This window comes from Mustelus asterias, chromosome 14, assembly GCF_964213995.1.
Source record: "Mustelus asterias chromosome 14, sMusAst1.hap1.1, whole genome shotgun sequence".
NCBI lineage: Eukaryota > Metazoa > Chordata > Chondrichthyes > Carcharhiniformes > Triakidae > Mustelus > Mustelus asterias.
The window spans coordinates 37776919-37801970 of NC_135814.1; the positions used below are offsets into that span (position 1 = coordinate 37776919).

The window sequence follows — 25052 nt, forward strand, 5'->3', positions numbered from 1 at the left end:
AAAGTGCTGAATTGGTGGGAAAACTGTTCTAGATCACGACTGTTTTCTCAGTTCAACTTCACACTCGAATCTCCCCACTCTGTGCAATGCAGAGGTCACAATCGTGAATCTCATCAAAAACCCAGGGGTCGGGGCCTATTTGCGCCGGAATCTGACAGTTCTGGAACTCTGCGCATGCGCAGTGGTTCCGATCTGTCAGTCTCCCCGTCTGCTGGCTGGCCCAGGACCCCCACAGTACTGCTCCTCCAGCCCCCCCTACAGCCCGATCGTGGCCCCCACGACAATTCCTAGGCCAGCCCTGACCCCGGAACGCCTCAATGTCCAGCCCTCCGCACTCAGCAGTGGCGATACCCCCCACCCTCCGCAGACCTCCCTCCCGCGCTCCCCAGCCCGCCCCGATCGCTGGCCTCCCTCCGGTTCAGGCCGATCGCCATGCAGAGTGGCAGCAGGACCCCCCACCGATTGCCCCTAGGCCCTGCCCACAATAGGTCATACCCCTTTGGCACTGCCCGATGCTTAGTAGGCAGTGCCCCCTGGACATAGGCACTTTCCCCTTTGGGCAGTGCCAGGGGGCACAGGCTGGCACTGCCAGGGTGCCCATGCCCAGGGGGCACCACCCCCCACTGCCCGATCCTTTGTCCATTACAACAGGGTCTCCCGTTCACTCCCTGAATGTGGGGAGCTACTCTAAACCCCACCGAATGAAGCACTCCTGGCAGGGTGGGAGATTCTTTCGGGACCTGATAATTCCTGATAATGAAATGCTAAACATATTTAAACTACATTAAAAAAGATTCAAATGACTTACCTCTCTTCCCGCCGGTTTCCAGCGTGGTCTGAACTCCGACTGTTCTCTGGCTCTGGGAGATGCGCATGTGTTCTCGGCACATGCACAAATCCCGGAAAAGGGCTGATGACGTGCATCTCCCAGCCTGACCCGCCAGAAAAGTTGTGGGTTGCGATGGGAGAATTCCCCCCCCCCCCGGCCATGTTGCAACTGCGGAATGCTCAGTGGGTTCATTTAACACACCGCTGCTCTATTTGCTGCCTCTCTGGACCATTTCACTCCCTCCCATTTGCCGCCCCTCCTGACCCTCCCGCTCCTTCCACTTGTTGCCCCTCTCCTGACCCCTCACTTTAGAGTTGTACGTTTGTCCAATACTGTCTCTCCATGTTCTTTCTACCATAATGAATCACTTCACATTAAACTTCATCTGCCACCGGTCCACCCATTCCAGCAACTTGCCTATGTCTTTTTAAAGTTCTACACAATCCTCCTCACAGTTCACAATTTCATTTTAGTGCAGTTTATATATCAGGGAACCGAGCTGACCATCCAAGTAAAAGAGGCCCCATCCCACCACCAGCTGCAGACACACCTACCGGCACGTCCCATTACTGGCTGCTTAAATACCAGCTGTGGTAGGGTGAGGCCTTAGTAAGCTGAGGGCTTCAATTGGGTAAAATAATCAAATAGAAAAGTAAAAACACAGTCGCGCAACCAGATGACCTAAAGGTCATTCTTCCTGTCCAGGAAAGAGACGGGAAGGCAGTGTGATTTCCATCTCACACCCTCTCACCCGACCACAAATCCCTGAAGTCGCCTCCCATGGGGACATTAAATTCTGCCTGTGAACTTTGATTCCCTGTCCACAATTTCACCATGACCTGTTGAGTGACTTTCCACTTTCTGGTTGTTATTTTAGATATCCAACATGTGCAGCAACTAGAGAAACATGCTTGCAATCCAAGGCTTTTTATAATCTAAAAATAATTGTTTCAAAACTCGGCTCCATTATTATTATTCTTAACAAGATTTTGTTGCTTAGGCAATGTCTGATGAATTTAAAAGGACTTTTACTTCTCAACCGAAAATGACACATCCCGCTGCCCAACAGAGGCACTCAGGTAGGTGATTATTTGTTTCAAATACTGATTCAAAGAGATCTATTTCAGTAAATACATTGAGGATAAATGAAACATTTCTTCGCACAATGCTAATCCCCCTCCATCATCCAGAGTTTATTCGATCCAGGCATATCTAATGAAAGATACAATCATCTATTGCATCCTTCTTGCACTTTCTAAAGAAGGATTAAGTAAGTATGCCAATTATCTCAGGAATCATGAGTACATTTCCATTCTTCCTTCCATGTAGCTGTATTTTCGAGCCCCGTTCATTTTAACAAATATTTCATTTGAACAGGGATTCGGCACGTTAATCTTAAATTATTAATTATTTCCTGAAAATGTTATTATATTTATAAAAATATTGAATCAAAACTGATTTTAGATACTTCAGATTTTCAAGATCTGTATTGTTTTGCTATTTTATTCCTGTTTTTAGTATGTTTTGCTCCTTCTCCCTCCTGTCCAATACGCATCGCCATATTTGAATTTTGAATGTTCCAAGGTTGAATTTTTGCATCACAATACCAAATTTATAATCGACCACCATTAAACATTAAAATATATATTTTTTATGGGAATGTCTGTTAGCCTTGGAATTCTATGAGTGCTCTGCTGAAGTTTTGGCAAGAAAGTTGCCAATTGGATTAAACTGTTATTTATTTATTTTCTTCAATACTAGCCATGTGTTTGAGTGACTGTGTTTTCACTTTTCTATTTGATTGTTTTCAACATTTTCTATTCACTTAATATCGCAAAGTAACTGGCATCCCACATTCAACTTTCTCCCTAATTTCTCTTCATCATATTACACCAAAAATGTCTAGAATCACATTTTTCCAACAAGGACTACTTCTGGGTGTACCCACCGAATAGCTTTTCAGTGTTGCAGTACAAACTCAATAAAGAACTAAATGATGAACATGCAAGAACATTCAGAAAATAAAATCTCAACTTTGCCTATCCACTTATCCAGTCACTTCCATAGTTTTCTTTACCTCCAGCACCACATGCACAGCTGGACATACCTCTTTAGGTCTCATGGATATACCCAACACAGGTACATCAATCTCAATATTGCACAATATATCTATCCGATCCAGCTGAGGCTTACAAAATATTGTGTAATTCCCTGAAGCCACAGTGTGTCCATCTTTCATCACAGTGATATCTTTGGAGCTGTTTGAGAATGAGAAATGTACAAATTGATTCATAAGTTGGTTATGTTTGCCATGGTGCTTATCCGTCAAAAGAGGAAATCTTATTCCTGGAAAATGCCCAAGGTTATTCAATAGTGGAACTCATAGGAGTAATGCATCTGAGCATAGGGATTTATGCTAATTAGATTGGTTATAGATTCTTGGTAATTTCCATCTATGCGCTTGTTACATATTTTAAAGAGTGGTTATTAGTCCTTGTATTAATACAATCTCATGCTTACAACTTGTTTTTAGCAGACAACTTTCTCTTTTTGTTGAAGAAAATAATAGCCTCATCATTAACATTGGTGCTTTCATTTATTTTTATCCATTTCAGTACCTTTGTTTGGAAGAGTTTCTTCAATTGTCGCAGGTGGTCAAGTTGAAATTCAGGTTGGACCAATTGTGCTACAAGTAGTAACGGGAGACATAACAAAACAGACCACTGATGTCATTGTCAACTCAACGAATGGGAGCTTCTCTCTAAATGCAGGTATTACAGCACAAAATGATTTGGAGACCCAAAAATAATTCTTAACCTTTAACTTCTGTACATCAAAATATTACACAGCCGAAAATGGCTTGGATTTAACTGTACAAATAATGGTGACGTTTTCAGCACTCATTATTATCACAGGGTGAATCTGACAGCTATTTCATGTGCTCTTAGAGATGGAAATCCAGAAGTTGTTGCCAGAGATAGTCTGCTCCTCCACAGAGCGCACTGTTACAGTCTCCACCAATAGACCCGATGTTGAAATCAATGAACTTGGGATACTTATCCCTTAATTACATATCTGGAACAGCTGAAAAAGTTAGAGCTAATGCATTCAGGAGTAAATGAGATTTTAACACCATAATAAATGATAATTACTGCTGAATTACTTTTCTATCGTTAGAAAAGCGATTTTACATGTGTGAGGTCTCATTCCCTCAGAAGAAAATTATTGCTTGGGATTTTTAAAGATTCTATTTCTTCTACTGATTTAATCTCTCTGAATTTCCTACCTATATTTCATTTTTGCGCATGATTAAAATTTAAACTATATTTTTGGCTGTATTCCTCCTGGCTTGAACTCTGCTGGTCTCAGTTAAGATAGCTCTATCTAATTGGTTGGAGATCTTTGCTGTTACCTGGTCGGAGATGGCATAGATCCTTAAAAGAAAGACACACTGAAGCAGACAACTGGATTAGTGGAAATTTCCACTGACAAAAAGTCTGTGGGCAACTGTCAGGTGAACAATGCGTGTTGTCCCTTTGCTGTCGAGAGCAAAATATAGGCCATAGTGTTAGACCAGCAAGCCAGTTCCAAACATTAACCATTATATTGTGAGCTACAAAGATACATTTTTTAAAAAAAGATACAATTGAAAGAAAGAAGAAGTTACATTTATGATACAACTATAGACACCATCCTATTTACTATCAGAAATAACTTACTTACTGAAGACATTGGTTGATTTGGTTTAAATAAACACAGCAATCTATGCCTATTTTATTGTGTACTACCAAGTATGATTGGTGCTTGGATGAATTACTGACCAGTTATAAAATAAGGACCTGTGTTATGCTGCTATAAGTTAATCAGTTCATTTATGCATTTAATTTCAGGTGTTTCCAAGGCAATTTTAGATGCTGCTGGTCCAACTGTGACAGATGAATGCAAACAACTAGGTATAGTTACTGTAGATATTTGTTTTGCTCCCTTATTGCCTACAGTGATCAACATAATTTATAGCTGCAAATATTCCTGGTTAGCAGATTTCTGGACTAAAACAGAAACACTTTTGCAATGCAGTAAGGCTGAATGAGGAGCTGTCTGATTGTTGAGCAAGTGATGTTGGAGATGCAAAAGGGATTCTGGATGAGTCAGAGAAAGGACTGACAAAGGAACATGGGGTGAGATTCTCTGGCCTCCCAACCATGTCTTTCCCACTGCTGGGAGGTGGCGCGTTGTAAGCTAGCGATGGGATTCTCTGGTCCCGCCGCTATCAGTGGGAATTTTCATTGATGTCACCCCACGCTGACGGGAAACCTGCAGATGGGGGTGCACTGCTGGTGGGAATGTAAAATCCCACTGGTGTGAATCATCAGAGAATTCCAGCCATGGTGTTTGATGAAAAAGAGACCAGGAGCAGTTTGGGTCACATTCTGTGGAGGCATCCTTGACACAAGACTTTCTACACCTTGCCCCACAATATTGCTAGACTGTGGTTCCTACAGTGCTTCTGAATGGGAGTTCCCACACCCCCTCACCCAAGACTTGATTTTCCCCCTCCCCCAAATTCTGCACCAGGCTCAATCCTAGATCATAATACCGGTGCTACCTTATCCCAAGATTTTCTCTGTGTTTACAGACACATGAATCCCTCCCAAATATTCTCAGGACCAGAATTAACTATTCCAGAGCTTGTCCAGCTGTTCCACATTCAACACATAAGCTGTAGCTCTATCAAACCTCTACTCCTATTTTGTGCCAACTCACTTACCCATCCCATCTGTTCTAGCTAAGCTACATCAACTCCCAGGCTCCCAATGCCAACCTACATTTTCCCAAACACCAGGAACTGCCTCTGTTTTCCTAGAGCAACCCACCTCTACTAGTGATAATAACAACAGCAAGCATTTTGAATGTGTCGTTAACATATGATGCCAAGATGCTTTGCAGATCAGACAAAAATGGACACAGCCACAGAAGGAGATGTTTAGATGGGGTGACCACATCCTTGATCAAAAATGTTGATTTTAAAGAGGGACTTAAAAGTGGAGACAGGGGTTTACAGAGGATATTCCACAGGGACAATAGTTTAAAGCATGGCCACCAATGGTGGAGTGACACAAGTGAAGCAAAAATGTTTGAAAAATATCAAGTTCTGAGAGGATTATAAATATGGAGGTTATGTCTGATTATTGAGAAAATGTTGATGGGGATGCAAAAAAGATTGTGGGTGGTTCAGGGAAAGGGTGTAGGATTGAGAATTTTAAATGTGAGGCATTGGGAGCCTGGGAGTTGATGTAGCTTAGCTAGAACAGATGGGATGGGTAAGTGAGTTGGCACAAAATAGGAGTAGAGGTTTGATAGAGCTACAGCTTATGTGTTGAATGTGGAACAGCTGGACAAGCTCTGGAATAGTTAATTCTGGTGACAAGAAAGGCATAGAAGAGGGTTTCAGAGGTTGATTGGCCAAAGCAATGAGTGGAAGATGTTACAAAGATGAAAGCAGGCAGTCTTGATGATGTAGAGGATATAAAGTTGGAACTGAGTCCCTGGCTATGGAGGGGGATGGAGTTGCTGGCGAGGCTATAATGTTTGTGGCAAGGACCAAAGATAATGACATCAATCTTTCCAATATTTAGCTGGAGTAAATTGCAGCTCATCCAACAGTAGATATCAGGCAAGCAATCTGAAAACACGGCAGTAGTGGTGGAGTCAAGAATAGTAATGGAGAATTAGAACTGGGTACCAAAAATGTTTATATGGAAATGATCCTTTGTCTTCGAATTGTGTCAGAAAGCGTCATTGTTGGGATGAGAAGAAATATGAACCAAGGATAGATCCTGGGTTGGTACGTTACTGTCTCTGGATAGTTAGAGTATCTGCAACTCACCATCAACACCCACCATGGAGGATCTGTGGTCCCGTGCATGTGCAGGCAGATGGTGGGACCCAAGAAGGATTTTACAAGCAGCAGCCAATGAAATTACCTCTGCTTGGGCCATCATTCAGTTGGGCCCAGCTCTGAGCTGCCAGAACAATCAGAGGAGTTAATCAGCTCTTCACCTTTGGCAGCACTGCCGATAGAGGAGGCTGGTGTTGATTCTGTAGAGAGGAGAAGGGAGAGAAAGTTTTATTTTTTTAAATTGCCAGTGTCAGGTTGGCCGGATCCAGTAATCGGAGAAGTGAACCCACCATTGCTGCCAAGGATCCCCACCCCCACCCCTCCCCACTACCTCCATAGAGTGACATTAAGGAAGAACCCCACTCCACTGCAGTCTCACCTTGAGAATCTGATAAGAGACCACTTTGAAAGACCTGATGATCTCCCTGTGTGCACAGTCCTGTTCAGATTCAGGTAAATGCCTGGGGTTGGAGCAGAATGTGGCTGTGAATTGGACAACTAGTGGGCTTACTTGGCCAACTGTTTCCAGTCAGTGTTGCTGCTGTTCCTGCTTTTTGGAATTTGCCATGACAATGGAAAGAAATTGGACTTCTCTCCCACTGCCTTCTGCCACTATTTTATTAGCCCTCAGGCCTCCTGTCCCGTCTCCAGTGGATTGTTAAATTCCAGCAATTTACATTGAGCACAATCTCTACTTTACAATACATCACAAGTATTGAGCAGGATTTTCCAGCTTCCGGAAACTGGAAAATCCTGCCCGATGTCAACAGACCTTTTCATGATCCGTCCCTATCCCGCTACGATTTCCGTGACGAACAGAACGGGAAAATTCACCCATTCTATTTGAAAGCAACATGTCCCACATACAAACAATTTGGTTCAAATGTGATATTCGTAAAATAGCAATAAATTACAACTGAGCAAGTAGGAAACATAATCAATTTTCTTTCTTTCTAAAGTAGCAAACAGGTACAAAAATACTACTTGTAAATTAGCAGTCAGAAGCAACAAAGTAACTCAACATATCTTTTGAAGAAAGGTTTTATCTATTAGCTTATTGGTCAATAATCTGAGGACATTTTATCAAAAATAAGGTTTGTAACTTCCTTTTAAATTACACAAATCACCAATCTTATGCTTACACTGATTGTAGCATTTAAAACCATGTTCAAAGGTACTAACATTTCTCTTTGAACCTCTGTCCATGTTTTTTTTCCACATTGCTGGTACAGTACTTGTGTTTATGATAGTTCCCAGAGCTTTCACTTTATTACTATAGCCTATCCGAAACACACCAGGTGGTAGACCAGAAAACCTAGAATTTACTAGAATTACTCTGCAAGCATATAGCTTACCAAATAGGCCCAGGATTTAAATTTAGGTTGTCTCCTTTCTGAGCCTGATGAACACTAACTGGACGATGAGCATTCTCTGAGATATCTGTAACAAAAAGTGATGTAACTAATTATACTAATTGCTTTTTTAATTCATAAAATAATGCAAATGTGATACATTTTCTGATGTACTAAATCTGTCACTTTTCACCAGCTTCATATCCCAGACATTTCTTGCTGTTGCCAGTTAACAAGAAGCCAAACCCATTCCATCCTTTCTTCAACACGGGCCTTGTATCCTGTTGTATCTGCCTCATTGCACATTTCATGCAATTTACGACCATTTAGAAAGATGCAGATTAATCCGGGATAGTCAGCACGGATTTGTGAAAGGCAAGTCTTGCCTCACAAATTTGATAGAATTTTTTGAGGAGATGACTAAGTGTGTAAATGAAGGTAGTGCAGTTGATGTCATATACATGGATTTTAGTAAGGCGTTTGATAAAGTCCCCCACGGTCGGCTTATGAAGAAAGTAAGGATGTGTGGGATAGAGGGAAGTTTGGCCGATTGGATAGGTAACTGGCTATCTAACAGAAGACAGAGGGTGGTGGTGGATGGAAAATTTTCGGACTGGAAACCGGTTACCAGCGGAGTGCCACAGGGATCAGTGCTTGGTCCTCTGCTATTTGTAATTTTTATAAATGACTTGGAGGAGGGGGCTGAAGGGTGGATCACTAAATTTGCTGATGACACCAAGATTGGTGGAGTAGTGGATGAGGTGGAGGGCTGTTGTTGGCTGCAAAGAGATATAGATAGGATGCAGAGCTGGGCTGAAAAATGGCAAATGGAGTTTAACCCTGACAGATGCGAGGTGATTCATTTTGGTAGGACAAATTTAAATGTGGATTACAGGGTCAAAGGTAGGGTTCTGAAGAATGTGGAGGAACAGAGAGATCTTGGGGTTCATATTCATAGATCTCTGAAGGTTGCCACTCAAGTGGATAGAGCCGTGAAGAAGGCCTATAGTATGTTGGCGTTCATTAACAGGGGGTTTGAGTTTAAGAGCCGTGGGGTTATGCTGCAACTGTACAGGGCCTTGGTGAGACCACATTTGGAATATTGTGTGCAGTTCTGGTCACCTCACTACAAGAAGGATGTGGAGACACTGGAAAGAGTGCAAAGGAGATTTACCAGGATGCTGCCTGGTTTGGAGGGTAGGTCTTATGAGGAAAGGTTGAGGGAATTTGGGCTTTTCTCTTTGGAACAGAGGAGGTTGAGAGGAGACTTGATAGAGGTTTATAAGATAATGAGGGGCATAGATAGAGTGAACGTTCAAAGACTATTTCCTCGGGTGAATGGAGCGGAAACTAGGGGGCATAACTATAGGGTTCATGGTGGGAGATATAGGAAGGATGTCCGAGGTAGGTTTTTTACTCAGAGAGTGGTTGGGGTGTGGAATGGACTGCCTGCAGGGATAGTGGAGTCAGAAACTTTAGGAACATTTAAGAAGCTATTGGATAGGCACATGGAGTACTTCGGGATGATAGGGAGGAAATAGCTTGATCTGGGTTTCAGACAAAGCTCGGCACAACATCGTGGGCCAAAGGGCCTGTTCTGTGCTGTACTGTTCTATGTTCTATGTTCTAACTCTTTGCTCTTTATCTTCATGTTGTCTCTGCCCTTATCTCTGCCCCATTTCCAACTGATTGATCCAGTGCCCTGACCATGTCCTGAACAGAATGTGAACTGCGCCATAGAAAATTATACCTTCTGTCATTATGAAAAGCAGTTGACGTATTACGGAAGGGGAAACTTGCATCTTTAATTGCAGAATTGTCACTTCTGCCATTATTTCCATGTTACAACGAGCAGACAAAAAATAAATGAGATAATTATCTATTTGTTTTGAAGGCTTACAACCAAACAGTGGAATAATAATAACAAATCCAGGAAATCTTCAATGTCAAAAGATAATTCACATGGCTGGACAAACAGATCCAGATGTAATAAAAGCTTTTGTTGGTACAATTCTCCAGAAGTGTGAAGATCATAAATTCTCTTCAGTTTCTTTTCCTGCACTTGGAACAGGTTTGAATTTTACTCATTCTATTTACCTGTTGATATTTTATATTTTCATTATACATTAAAAATTAAAGCAAAAGATAGTTCCTATCCAAAATAGGGTTAGAAAAACTGTTATGCCTACATTGGTGCCCACATGGACCAGGACCACTGGATTTTCCCCCTCCCTCACAAGTTCCTATTCAGCTCAGAGCAGATGTCCCGAATCCTGGCACTGAGTAGGCAACAAAGCTTTCGAGACTCTTGATCCCGGCCACAGAGAACAGTGTCTGTTCCCCTGACTATACTGTCCCAACCACGACTACATTTGTCTTTTCTCCTCCCACTTGAACGGCTCCCTGAACCATGGTGCCGTGGTCAGTTTGCTCATCCTTCCTACAGTTGCCCCCCTCATCCACACAAGGAGCACGAATCTCGTACCTGTTGGATAGGGACAAGTGCTATGGCTCCTGCAGTGCTATTTCTTGATCCCGCTACCTGCATCACTCACAGTCACAGCCTCCTGACCCTGACCACTGGCCGAATTCAAGTACTTTATCTAAGGGGTGTGACTGTCTCCTGAAACATGGTGTCCAGGTAACTCTTCCCCTCCCTGATGTGTCGCAGTGTCCAAAGCTCAGACTCCAGCTCATCAACTCTGAGCCGCAGTTCATTGAGCAACCAAAATTTACTATAGATGTGTTCACTCGCAACAATGGAGTCCACCTAAAATAAGGCGAATTGAGAGAGCAACGTTAAGGGCTGCCTGTGTTTTATGAACTGCTCCTCAAGAAGAACAACCAGCTTCTGGAAAAATAGGGGGATAATTGGGAGAAATTATATTGTTACAAAAATATGAGATTAAATGTTTTAATCACAGGTCTTACAATATCACAAGATATCAGAAAATTTCTCCCTTCTTCCTTCCTCTCAGGCACCCAGATCCCGTCTGACCAACCAGAACATTTTCTTCTCAGATGTTCTTTTTTCTAAAAAGTTCATTGAAAAAAATAGTTGTCACAGAGTTCAGTGGTATAATGTAAAGGCAATGGAGTTGTAAAGGTGAAGCAAGTCCAAACTTAGTTAAAGACCCTGAAAGCAGTGGACAATGTTAATCGTCCACGTGCTCAGCTGGTTTCTGTTGATTAATAAAATGAACTGGATGCTGAAAGATTAAAGTGGGGGCTTATTAGCTTCCCAGATATCAAGAACACATTTACATTTGGAAGACTGAGAAAAAATCAACAGCGAGGGTGAGAAAGTGAAGGGGATTACATGAAAGAAAATGTGCATTTTTATCATACTTTCTCACGTAATCAGTGTGTGCACTTTATAGCCAATAGTTTAGTTTGGAAATGCAATCAACATAGTTATGTAACCAACGATGGCGGTCGTTAATTCACATTGATGTTCCCCAAACAGTAAATGACTGATTCACAGCATGATTTGTTTTCTAACTGAAGTAAGGAGTGTTCGCCTGTATAATGTGCTCAATTCCTAATCCTCAAATTGAGAATGCCACTAACTAAACCAAGCTGTAATTTGGTCAAGAAATGCATTTCTACAGCTGCAAGTGGTTTTTAAGGCAACTCCTCTGTCATGTGAAAAAAGAGAGTAACTTAATGGCACCTTCACATGATATTGAGAGCAAGGCCCTGACAAGAAGGTGAATTCCACTCAGAAGGGCCTAAAGAAGGACTTGGCAGCCAGTTTTAGCTGTGCCAGTTTGATTTTGTGCAGGAAGCTGGTAAATGCATGTAGTATCAAATGAGTGCTTAAACCTAAGGATGAATTATGTTAAAATGGGAAGATTTAAGCAGTATAAAAAATTATATCTATAAAAGAAGGGCAAGAAGATAACAAGAGAAGTAATTTTTTAATTACTTGTATCTGGAATTAATATGTTTTAGCTGTTTAGCATTAATACAGTAACAAACCTACTCTTGACACCTGAATAGCATTATTGATGTAACTAGAAATCTTTTAGGATCATGAACTGAAATGATTCACAAACAAGGATTTGCATGATGAATGTAAAAATCCTGGCCTTGCCATCAATTAAAGGACTAGTTTTAGGCAGAGGAAAAGCTGAGAGAAATTGACTTCTGAATGATTTTGAAAGTGATCAGAAGGCAGGATCATCTATACAAATTTTAAATCTTTCTCTACATCCTAGCTCTGACTCAATTGGGCCAAATGCGGGCAATTGGGATTAGCTTAGGGGTTTTAAAAAAAAGGGCGGCATGGACAAGTTGGGCCGAAGGACCTGTTTCCATGCTGTAAACCTCTATGACTGTATGACTCTATGACCGTGACACTACATTCTGCACTCTCTCATTTCCTTCTCTATGAACGGTATGTTTTGTCTGTATAGCGCGCAAGAAACAATACTTTTCACTGTATGTTAATACATGTGACAATAATAAATCAACTCAAATAAATCTGTTTTTCACTCCCAACAGGTCAAGGAAAAGTAAACCCTTCCCAAGTTGCTGATGCAATGATTGATTCAGTCGGTAATTTTGTAATCACAAAATCTCCAACTTCTTTGCGGAAGATTTGCATTGTCATTTTTCAACCTCAAATGTTCAATGAATTTCAGCGCAGTGTACAAAAATGTGAAAGATCCAATTTTCCAGAAACCGAATCCTTGTGGAATAAGGCAAAAAGTAAGTTTCAGAACATTTTACAAAAACAACTGATGCATTTCTGTCTTATTCTACAACAACTGTCTTATTCTAACGGATAATATTTCTGGCACTCCTAGATGCATTCACAGGATTGATTTTTAGGGATTCAAGTAAAGAGAAGAAATGGTTTGTCACCGAAGACCATATTGTATTAGAAGAGCAGATAGAGCCGGCTCTGTTTGAGGTCTGTGGAGAAACCAGGCAAGATGTAGAAAATGCTAAATCCTGGATAGAAAATTTAATTGGAATGGAACACAATGAGAAAATCATTTGCAGTGACTACTTGTTTCAAATTTCTGAAGAAGAGCATGAAAAATTACGCACACTTCAGAAAAACCTGCAAATTGTTTTAGACATTCAGCTTAAACACTCTGGGTCTCAGATCAAAGTTTATGGTGCTGCTAAGGACGTTTTGACCGCTTATTCTGCTATTCAGGAAATGGTTAACAATATCAGAGAAAAGGAACAGAGAAGAAGAGATGAGGAGCTTCTCAGCAATTTGTTGGAATGGCAGATTGAAAACGGCACTCAGTTCATACCATTTGACAAGGCTACAAACTTCATACTGGAAAAGGCATGCGAGGGAAAGAAAGATGGAATTGTGATTGAATGGCAGAACATAAAATATAATGTGGATTTAAGGAAGAAAATTGCAGTTGACAATCGGGAAAATAAAATTAAATTGAGAAAAGTTCTAAAATCAGAAGGTAAATATATTCATGCAACATTATTTACACTGTTCTTGTTTATTTATTTGGGCACACTTTCTACAAGAGATGAAATGGGTGGTAATCTGGAACAGGACACTCCTTTTGCTTTTCTGACAATGACTTTATGTCCCGGATGTCCATAGGCTGCTTCCCCCTTTGAGGGCGAGAGCTGACTGGTGGTGGTTTAAGCTGAGGATCACCACACCTCAGGTGAGGGGCAAGATTAGGAAGGTGGGCCTTCGTGAATGACGTCTTTCTGGCATGCTATTTTAGCAAATCTCAATTCAGTTAAAGTGCACATTGATTCACAGTACAAAACTGCGTATAGCTGAATCATCAGTTGGAAATAAGTGGTAATTTTAAGAGCTTCTGATGGTTTTGTGTAGCATATGGAAATACCAGCTGCTTTAGTAGGGTACTGCTTGATGTTAGAAATGTTAGGGTAATATAATTAAATATTATTTTAATACATAAAATAATTTGCAAACATTTTATTGTTGGTGATTACAACACCTTCGACAAACAAACTGAACCAATGAATAGATGCCATATTTCATGTGTTTGGGTGGCACGGTGGCACAGTGGTTAGCACTGCTGCCTCACAACACCAGGGACCCAGGTTCAATTCCAGCCTCGGGTCACTATCTGTGTGGAGTTTGCATGTCCTCCCCGTGTCTGTGTGGGTTTCCTCCAGGTGCTCTGGTTTCCTCCCACACTTCAAAGATAGGCAGATTAGGTTGATTGGCCAAGCTAAATTGACAGGGATTAGCAGGGTAAATGCATGGGGTTACGGGAATAGGGCCTGGGTGGGATTGTAATTGGTACAGTCTCAATGGGTCAAATGGCCACCTTCTGTACTATAGGGATTCTACGAAATGTGTTCAAGTGTTTGTTTCCTCATACCTACCTCGTCTTGTACCTAGTCGTACTTGATAACAATTGATGCTTAAAGTGGAAACATTTCCTGACACTTCTTGGAGTTAAAAGAAAAGTTTAACTAATCAATGAATTATTATTAAAATATGGTGTAATTAATTTGATACATCTGCAGAATTTTCAGTCGACAAAATTCCGAGCCATTGGGATGACATGCAAAAATCACAACACAAATCAGTGCAACTACAACCGCAATCACAGGAATATCAGGAGGTGGAGAACTCAATCAAAACATCACTGCCTCAGTTTCAGACTGTGAAGGTATTTTAATATTCATTGATTTATAATTCTCTTTCAATACATCACCACAATAATATGAAGTGCACTTCATCACCAGTTTGCTTGGTGTTTTATTTATAGCCCAGTGCAATACAATTCTGTGGCACATGCACAGTTTCCAAAGATAAAAATGGTAAACCAGCAGCATTTGACTAAGAGCAACAGACAAGAACACAAGAAATAGGAGCAGGAGTAGACCACACAACCCATCGAGCCTGCTCTGCCATTCAGTAAGATCAGGGCTGATCTTGGGCTTCAATTCCATTTTCCCGCCTTCTCCCCATATCTCTTAATTTCCTGAGAGACCAAAAATTGGTCCCTTTACTGATGGTGCATCGCAACCCTTTGGAATAGAGAAATCCAAAGATTTACAACCCTTTGAATGAAGTAATTTCTCCTAATCTTTTTTCTAAGTAATTGGCTCTTTATCCTGAGATTGTGCCTCATGCTTTAGACTCTCCGACCAGAGAAAACAATCTCTCAGCATCTATCCTATCAAGCCCCTTCAGAATTTTGTAGGTTTCAATTAAATCACCTCACATCCTTCTCAACTCCAGAGAACATTGGTGAAGAGGCACTTCATTGATGATAATTCTGTTTAGAAGTATATACCTCTTTCAAAATAAACTCACATTACTTGGATAGGCACTTAAAGACATTTATAAACATGTCAAAATAAACAAGCTCACATCCCCCTGGTTACCTGTGTTAACAAACTCTGCAGAGCAGAATCCATTAAAGCCTTCGAAGGCAGCCAAATGCTGAGACATCTGCTAAAGCTTTGAAACAGAAAAACAGATGGCTGAAGCAGTCATTTAACGATTTATTGAAAATCATGGGGATGATGTAAACAATTAGCTTTGGATCTGACACTAGGCTATGCTTTCCATTTGTGCAGTGCAGAATAGCACTTTATCCAGTGGACAATCTACTGTAATGCACCTGAAGACATTTCCACTTTTACAATGCTAATTACTGATTTTTTGCTTGACTGCTTGTTAGTTGTCAGAAGTACTGACCTGGCAACTACATTATTTAATGGTCACTTACCCTTACCACAGCACTGTCATAATTCACTTTAGTAAACATTGACATAATTCAGGCGACGGCCTTTCACAGTGAAGCATCACTCTTAATCACTTGTTGGACTCTACCTATCTCCAATTCATGGTTCATGTCTCCACATAGCTCCACCCAACTGGTGTAAATTAGGAAGGCTTCCAAAATGACACCTTGCTGAGAAATGCAGATGTCCTGCAATGCCCTCTTCCAGAATACTGCTGCAAATTATGAACAGCAGCATGCAGGGTTCCCAATTGCCCCCTTCCTGAACTGCTGAACTGCGAGATGGAAATGGGGACCGGACTTCTGAATCTGTACTCTGGCTGCCATATTTTTCTCCCACTTGACTCAACGGAGTCCTGAATGGGACCTCTGGGGCTGATTGCCTTACTTCTGCCTTCCTCTGTCACAAGTACTATCGCATCAGAGATGGAATACGGTTCTTAAGTAGCCATTAATAGGCCACTTAAATGTCTCAAAAGACTTAAGGGGAGGCGGGCTGCCTGACACCTTAACCACTCTTGTAATATGGGAGACAGGCCGGAAAACAATGAGCTAGCCACCCACTTTATTTTACGTATCTCCACTACCTTCAAATATGCAGGCATGGGCTGCAAAATTCACCCCAGAGTTGAAGTTTCAAGTTATAACCTTTTATCAGAACTGGGAAAGGTTAGAAATGGAAGGATCTAAGAGCTATTACATTTGTAACTTTTCTCTGTTCTGATCAAATATCTGGACCTGAAATGTTAACTCTTGATCACTCCACACCTGCTGCCTATGTCCAGCATTTTCTGCATTTATTGCTTCAACTTTGGTACTGAAAACTTATATTTATGAGGCCCAGTATCCCATATAGTTTGCTAACTACTCTCATCATAAGAACTGCCACCTTCACAAATCTATGCATCTTCTGCCCTTTTGCTCTCTAGAACTGTTAGTCCAAATTGCCTCTCCCTATTCCCTGTGCCAAACTACATCACCTCACACTTAAATTCTGTCTACACATTCTGCTAGCCTATTGATGTCTTGTTACATAGAAACATAGAAACTAGAAGCAGGAGTAGGCCCTTCAAGCCTGCTCTGCCATTCGTTTTGATCATGGGTGATCATCAAATTCAATATCCTGATACCCACTTCCCCCCATATCCCTTGATCCCTTTAATCCCTAGAGCTATATCTAATTTCTTCTTGAAATCAGACAACGTTTATGCCTCAACCACATTGTGTGGTAGTGAATTCCGCACATTCACCACTCTCTGGGTGAAGAATTTTCCATTCACCTCAGTTCTAAAAGGTTTATCCTTTATCCTCAAACTATGACCCCTTGTTCTGGACTCCCCCACCATTGGGAATATTCTTTCTGAATCTAACCTGTCTAACCCTGTTAGAATTTTGTAAGATTCTGAGATTCCCTCTCACTCTTCTAAACTCCAGTGAATATAATCCTGACTGGCTTAGTCTCTCCTCATATGACAGACCTGCCATCCCAGGAATCAGTCTGGTAAACCTTCACTGTACCCCCTCTATAGCAAGGACTCAGATAAGGACTCCAAAACTGCACACAATACTCCAGGTGTGGCCTCACCAACACCCTATACAATTGCAGCAAAACATCCCTATCACTTTACTCAAATCCTCTCACTATACAAAGAACAATACAGCACAGGAACAGGCCCTTCGGCCCTCCAAGCCCGCGCCGCTCCCTGGTCCAAACTAGACCATTCTTTTGTATCCCTCCATTCCCACTCCGTTCATATGGCTATCTAGATAAGTCTTAAACGTTCCCAGTGTGTCCACCTCCACCACCTTGCCCGGCAGCGCATTCCAGGCCCCCACCACCCTCTGCGTAAAATACGTCCTTCTGATATCCGTGTTAAACCTCCCCCCCCCTCACCTTGAACCTATGACCCCTCGTGAACGTCACCACCGACCTATGAAGGCCAACATAACATTTGCCTTCTTTACTGCCTGCTATACCTGCGCGGTTAGTTTCAGTGACTGATAGACGAGGACTCCAAGGTCTCGCTGAATATCCACCTCTCTCAATTTACACTCATTCAAGTAATAATCTGTCTTCCTATTAGTGCTACCAAAGTGGATAGCCTCATATCTATCCACATTATACTGCTCTGCCATGCACGTGCCCACACACTTAGCCTGCCCAAATCACACGGAAGCATCTCTGCACCCTCCTCACAGCTCACCCTCCCACTCAACTTTGTATCATCTGCAAAGTTGGAGATAATACATTCATTAATAATAAATCATTAATATATAATCTGAACAGTTGGGGTACTAGCATAGATCCCTGCAGAACCCCACTAGTCACTGACTGCCAATCAGAAAAAGACCCATTTATGCCAACTCTTTGTTTCCTATCTGCTAATCAGCTTTCTATCCATCTTAAGGCATTACCTGCAATCCCATGTGCTTTTACTTTACATAGTAGTCTATTGGAGTAGTCTGTTGCAGTCGATTAGCATCATCTTCACTGTCTGTCACATTAAATCCAGGGCAAACTTTGAAATTTTACACTCTATTCCACTATTCAAGTGATTTATAAGCAGTGGTCCTAGCACTGATCCATGGTGAACACCAGTGCCTACCATCCTCAAGTCTGAAAAGCAATCATTTTCCACAAGTTCCTTAACTCAATTTTATATCCAAGGTGACTGCCACCTCCCCCACCCCAACCAATTCCATAAGCTTCAATTTTGTTAACCGGTCTTTTACCTGGCACTTTGCCAAATGCTTTCTTAAAATCCATACAGATAACACACCCACTGGTTTCCCTTCATTAATCTTCTCTGTTACTTTATCAAAGAGTTCAATTAGATTAGGCAAGCACAACCTGCATTTTACAGACGGTTGAGTTTGGCTATGCTGCAACGACAGAGGATGCTGTTCCTGAATGATAGATCCACAATGTAAACTGCAGCCTACAACTCCCAAAACGTGTTCAAAGAAAATTCAATGATTTAATAACAAGACTGCTTCCAGAGTTCTGAACCTAATGCAATTTCCATTTCAGCATCAAAAGACAATTTAATGAAAACTACTTACCATTTGGAGTGGCGAATAAAAATCATGAAGATCTTTATTTTCTACTAGTCTAGGTCACCATTATCTTAAACCTCCTTGCCACTTCTTGGGTGTTCTGTGCAGCAGTGACCAGTCCCTTACTTACTATTGCATCAAAGAGGTCACCGCTGCTCTCTTCAGGCATTCTTCACAATTTATTTCCTTCCCAATGGAACCAGACAGGTATAAACTGAAAGAAAGCTGTCCAATTGTGTAAGCTAGCTGAGTTTTCATATGTGCTGTGTGTAACTGATGAAACTCACAGGCCACTCAAAGCCTCTTATGAAAATAGTTGCTGATTTATGTGTAGCTCTGTGCAATGTTAATCACTTAATGGAGTATTAAAACTTACCCACCACAAATCCACATCCAGGCCACAACGTTTTTTTTAAATTCATGGTGGAACATGTGCGTCACTGGGTGACCAGCATTTATTGTCCCATCCCCAGCTGCCCTTGAGAAGGTGGTGGTGAGCTGCCTTCTTGAATCGCTGCAGTCCATGTACTGTGGGTTGACCCACAATGCCATTAGGGAGGGAATTCCAGGATTTGGACCCAGCGACTGCGAAGGAATGGCGATATATTTCCAAGTCAGGATGGTGAGTGGCTTGGAGGGGAACTTGCAGGTGATGGCGTTTCCATGTAACTGCTGCCCTTGTCCTTCTAGATGGAAGCATTTTACCAGAAACATGGTGGCATTAGAATTCATATATCTTCCAGGTGTGTCATGAATGATTGATTGTAAAAGGAGCTGGAAAAACATAAACTGTAGATGCTGGAAATCTGAAAAGACAGAAAATACCAGAAATATTCAGCAGATCAGGAAAGAACAGAAGAGTTAACCATTTGGGATGGACACTAATGAGAAATCAACCTTGTTATATTTTTTAAACGAAATTGTTTGCAAAAGTAACCAAGAAATTTCCTTAAACAGATCGAACGATTGCAAAACCCATGTCTTTGGACGAATTATGTGATTAGAAAACGAATGCTGGATGAAAAGAACCCTACTGGCACTACTAATGAAAGGATCTTGTTTCACGGAACAGCACCAGACACACTCGATTCAATCAGCCGTCTTGGATTTAACCGTAGCTATGCGGGAAGGAATGGTAAGGAACAGTACTTCCTTGTCTCAAGCGAAAAAGTGTAAGCGCTGAAAAGACCAGATAGTCATTTTGATATTTACCAATCAATCTTTTCTTTGTGCTTAAAATATTTGTCGCTCTTTTCATTAAAAATATTGGTAAATTTTAAAAAAAATATTATGCTAAATTTAAGCCTACTCAACAAATTGTGACTGATGTTTGTATGCTTATGGCTCCATTTATGCTGCAACCTGGGCCAGTGGGCAAAAGAAAAAAGTCTTGCCCACTTTTCACCCAAGGTTCACCCAACTTGATTTTAGAACAAGCCTCCTGCACTGAAAACTACCTACCCAATTACTACATCAAATGAAAATCACCCACACTGCTCCAAAATTCTTAGATTAAAAAGTACAAAGAACAAAGAATAAAGAAAATTACAGCACAGGAACAGGCCCTTCGGCCCTCCAAGCCTGCACCGACCATGCAGCCCGACTTAACTAAAACCCCCTACCCTTCCGGGGACCATATCCCTCTATTCCCATCCTACCCATGTATTTGTCAAGACACCCCTTAAAAGTCACTACCATATCCGCTTCCACTACCTCCCCCGGCAATGGGTTCCAGGCACCCACTACTCTCCGTGTAAAAAATCTGCCTCGTACATCTCCTTTAAACGTTGCCCCTCGCACTTAAACCTGTGCCCCCCAGTAACTGACTCTTCCACTCTGGGAAAAAGCTTCTGACTATCCACTCTGTCCATGCCTCTCATAATCTTGTAGACTTCTATCAGGTCGCCCCTCAACCTCTGTCGTTCCAGTGAGAACAAACCAAGTTTCTCCAACCTCTCCTCATAGCTAATGTCCTCCATACCAGGCAACATCCTGGTAAGTAGATTTCGTGAAGGCAGGTCATAAGAGTGCTTAACTTAGGGGCGTAAAACGCCTACGGTTATGGTATATTTTCTCAAAGACAAACGTTATGTCATCTGATGCTTTTAGTATATCAAATTAATGTACAATTAACTTGTTTTTTTTTCCTTTTTAGCCACAGTATATGGGAACGGCACCTATTTTGCTGTAGATGCACGTTATTCTGCAAGCGCATCATATGCAAAACCTGATGCTAATGGATTTAAGCATATATATCGTGCTCGAGTACTTACTGGAGTCTATTGTCAAGGAAGCGGAGGAATGGTCACTCCCCCTCCAAAAAGTTCAGCAAATCCGACAGATTTGTATGACAGTGTTGTTGACAATGTAAACAAGCCATCAATGTTCCTCATTTTCAATGATATCCAAGCCTATCCAGAATATTTGATCACCTTTAAATAACAACAGCATTAATGAGAGACTATCCCACTTTACTTTAATCGCTTCTTATGTGCTCTTTACATCGGTGTAACTCAGCTAAATTGGAATTTACCTCTTTTGTCAATTTGGTAGTATTTTCATGCTGAAATCCTAATTTTTAATTTGGGAAAATCAATTTGAAAAGTCAAATTTCAAATGGACTGGTTGTTTCAGATCTAAACACCAGGCCTTAATCCTGATAAGATTCTTTGTTATCTTTAGATGGAAGCATTTTACCAGAAACATGGTGGCATTAGAATTGTTATCTTTAGATATCTAAGGTGAAATGACTTTGAGCAATCTGAAACCAGTTTCCAGTGGGCACCAGTCCTCAGAATAAATTCCTGACAGATTGATAATTGATAGTAGATTATCAAGCAAAGGCTGTAAGGATATTTTTCATGGAATACCAATTGGAAGAGTTTATGCTAGTGTAGTTGGGATGCGTGTCAGATTATTTGTGTAATCCTTTTATTGTTTACTGACTTCTTCTGCATTGATCATTCTCTAGTGACAGTATTCTTGCCACCAGCTGCCAAGCTGATAAACAACCATATGAATTCACGGTCTTGAATTTGGTAGAGAAAGATGGAACTATTTTCTCTGACCCTGTCACTTAAGAGTGTGAAACCTGGAATAAAATTTCTAAACAAAAAAAAATCTTCTTTCATTCTTGCAACCTAAAGTTGAGAGTCTTTAAAAAATTGGAGCTGCAAGGTATCATTAGGAAAACTGGGATGTGCTCCACTGCAAATTGTTATTGTGGAGTTCTTGTGTGTGAGTGACTTGTAGCTTCCCAAAATAACCTGCATCCCTGCACTGGTGTTGGGCACACTGCTGAAAATTCTTCACAATTCCAGATATGTAGATTCTCAAAAGACTCGCTGAAGTGTAGCTCATGAATCCACTGTAAAGTGTAAATTAGTTGGCTGAAAAAAACTGCTGCATTCTTCTAGTTCTTCCACATCTTGTACGGTTCAGCTGCTGCTATTTTATCTTGCACATTGTCCTGCCCATTTTTGCTCAGAACATTACCAGCTGAATCGCTGCAGTCCATTTTATTTTATTTAGACTGCAGCAGTACATGTATTTGTACTGATACTTGCGGCTGTGAAGTGCTTGACACTTGCTGCTCTGCTAGGTCAGACTCATGTTTATTTCTATGTTAAGTTGTTCTTCTCGGGATTCACTTCTACAAAGAGGAAGTGAAAATGAGTTAAGCTGAGGAATACTGTAAATAAATAACTCTATACCAGAATCAGGCCAATAGGATTCCATGGTGATATTGAGCAAATGTGTCCCTTTGCTCTGAATATACTCTAAATCAGAATACCTAATGGAGAAGGAAAGATCAGGAAGACTAATGGAGATGAATGTTGTTGGATTCCACTGCTTGACTGAATATTCTGGAGGAGGCATCAGAGCTTGTGTGTTATAGGCTGGTTAGCTCAGTTGGCTGAACAGCTGGTTTGTGATGCAAAGTCAAAAGTGGGGGTTCAGTTCCTGTACTGGCTAAGATTACTGATGAAGGCCTGCCTTCTTAACCTTGCCCCACGCCTGAGGTGTGGTGACCCTCAGGTTAAATCATTCCCAGTCAGCTCTCCCCTTCAAAGGGGAGAGCAACCTATGGTCAACTGGGCATCTATGGCAACTCTACTGTTACATATAGAAAACAATGCTGGGTGACAAACCCATTTGGGTTGGTTATATAGCAGATGATTCAGTAATTGCGTTTAATAGTTTTGTTTACTGCACTGTCTGAGAGGGACACTTCAAGATGCTGAGCTCATAAATTAGAATCATTGGTCGAGGCATCACAGCTGCCCATAGTACATAAAAGGAAGCTCATCCTTTTAGCCTCAATTGAAAAGGGTAGAGTCCAATCTTAATCTTTTTCTATTTTCTTTTCTCTCAGGGTAAAGCTGCGGACTTGGGCTTTGGCAGTCTCTCTTTTATGCCAATATGTCCAAAGAACCGTTTTGCAATGTCATCTGAGATTTTCCTTTATCTATTATGAGCTCATGGATTTTAATAATTTAGGGCACCAAAAAGCAAAATTGCTGAATGTTTATTATATTAAATTCTTTTGGTATCATTGATTTCTGGCAAATATTCAAATAAATCACTGAAAAGAATTATATTCTTCTTATTCACACTTCATGTTTAAGATTGTCACTCAATCAAAAATGTAATTTTACATTTTTGTTTGTATGAACAAGTCTGTTATTGTTGAAAAGTTTGTGCCTTACTTTATATTTAATAAAAATTAATAAATCTACCTGATATATCCTAATGTGCAGATATTAATTTGTCAAACAGTACAAAAACAGAACAAGAAACAGAACCGCTGAGAGATCTTACTGTACTTTTTAAATTTGTTCATTGGATAGGAGTGTTGTTGGCAAGGCCAGCAGGTATAAACAGAAAGAAAGCTGTCCATCTTAATTGCCTTTGAGAAGTTGGTGCTGAGCTGACTTTATGAACCACTGCAGTCCCTGTAATGTAAGTACACCCGTGGTGCTATTTAGAAGAAAGTTCCAAGATTTTGACCCAGCGACAATGAAGGAACAGCAATATAATTCCAAGTCAAGATGGTGTATGGCTTCGAGGTGAAATTGCAGGAGATGGTGTTCCCATGAATCTGCTGCCCTTGTCCTAGATGGTAGACGTTGCAGCTTTGGATTGCGCTGTTGCGGGGATTTGCAGTAGTGCATCTTATTGATAGTATACAGTGCAGTGGAGGGAATGAATGTTTAAGGTAATGGATGGGGTACTGATCTCATAGGCTCCTTCGCATGGTGTTGAGCTTCCTGTGTGTTATTGGATTTGCACTTATCCAGGCATGTGGAGAGTATTCCATTACATTCATGATGTGTTTTTTGTGAATAGTGCATGGGCTTTTGAGAGTAGGAGGTGGTTACTTGTTGCAGATTTCCCAGCCCCTGACCTGTTCTTGCAGTCACAGTATTTACAAGGCTGGTCTGGTTAAGTTTCTGGTCAATGGCAACCGCAGGATGTTGGTGGTGGGGAATATAGTGATGTTAATGCTATTGAATGTCAATTTGAGATGGTTAGATTCCCTCTTGTTGGAGATCATCATTGCCTGGCATCTCTGTGGTGAGAATGCTACTTGCCACTCATCAGCCCAAGCTTGAATATTGGTGCATGCAGGCACAGGATTGCTTCAATATATGAGGAATTACAAATCGTAGTGGAAATTCTGGAATCATCAGTGAACATCCCAACTTCTGAACTCAAGACACTACCCTGAGATACTCCTACAGCGATATCCTGGGGCTGACATGATTGGCTAACAATGACCATCTTCCTTTGTGCTAGATATGTCTCCAACGAGTGGAAAGATTTCCTCCCCCATTTCTACTTTGCTAGCACTCCTTGATGTCAGGGACAATCACTCTCACCTCACATTAGGATGAAAATAACTAGAGATTTTAGGAGGCACAAAAATATCTTAGGATTTCATTTTGAGCACCCGCCTAGGGCAGAAAGGGAAGTAAGTGGGGGCAGGAATACTGGCATCCAGGTTTCCCATTGCTGTTCCTGATGCTGACGACTTTGCTTGGGTGTGGGGGAGGGCAGCACTGAAAATCCATCTGGCATCACGATGAAAGCCCTGAAAATAGTTAACAAGCTCATTGAGAGCTTTTTAAGGGTTATGTTCAGATTTAGGCAGGGACACCATGAGCTGCACCAGGTGGAATGAATTTTAA

At 41.2% G+C, this 25052-nt stretch overlaps 1 protein-coding gene across 2 annotated transcripts in view; it reads left to right on the forward strand.

Moving 5' to 3' along the window:
• The window catches only part of LOC144503592 (protein mono-ADP-ribosyltransferase PARP14-like), a 45768-nt gene extending 22156 nt beyond the window's left edge, over positions 1 to 23612 (forward strand). For both annotated transcript variants that reach the window (XM_078228181.1, XM_078228182.1), the window contains exons 9-17: positions 1830 to 1908; positions 3445 to 3600; positions 4720 to 4782; positions 9975 to 10151; positions 12587 to 12793; positions 12892 to 13521; positions 14576 to 14721; positions 19819 to 19996; positions 21017 to 23612. In XM_078228181.1, coding sequence (XP_078084307.1) covers positions 1830 to 1908; positions 3445 to 3600; positions 4720 to 4782; positions 9975 to 10151; positions 12587 to 12793; positions 12892 to 13521; positions 14576 to 14721; positions 19819 to 19996; positions 21017 to 21303 — 1923 coding nt within the window. In that variant the 3' untranslated portion in view covers positions 21304 to 23612. The remainder of the gene's footprint in view (positions 1 to 1829; positions 1909 to 3444; positions 3601 to 4719; positions 4783 to 9974; positions 10152 to 12586; positions 12794 to 12891; positions 13522 to 14575; positions 14722 to 19818; positions 19997 to 21016) is intronic.
• Positions 23613 to 25052: the final 1440 nt, after the last annotated feature.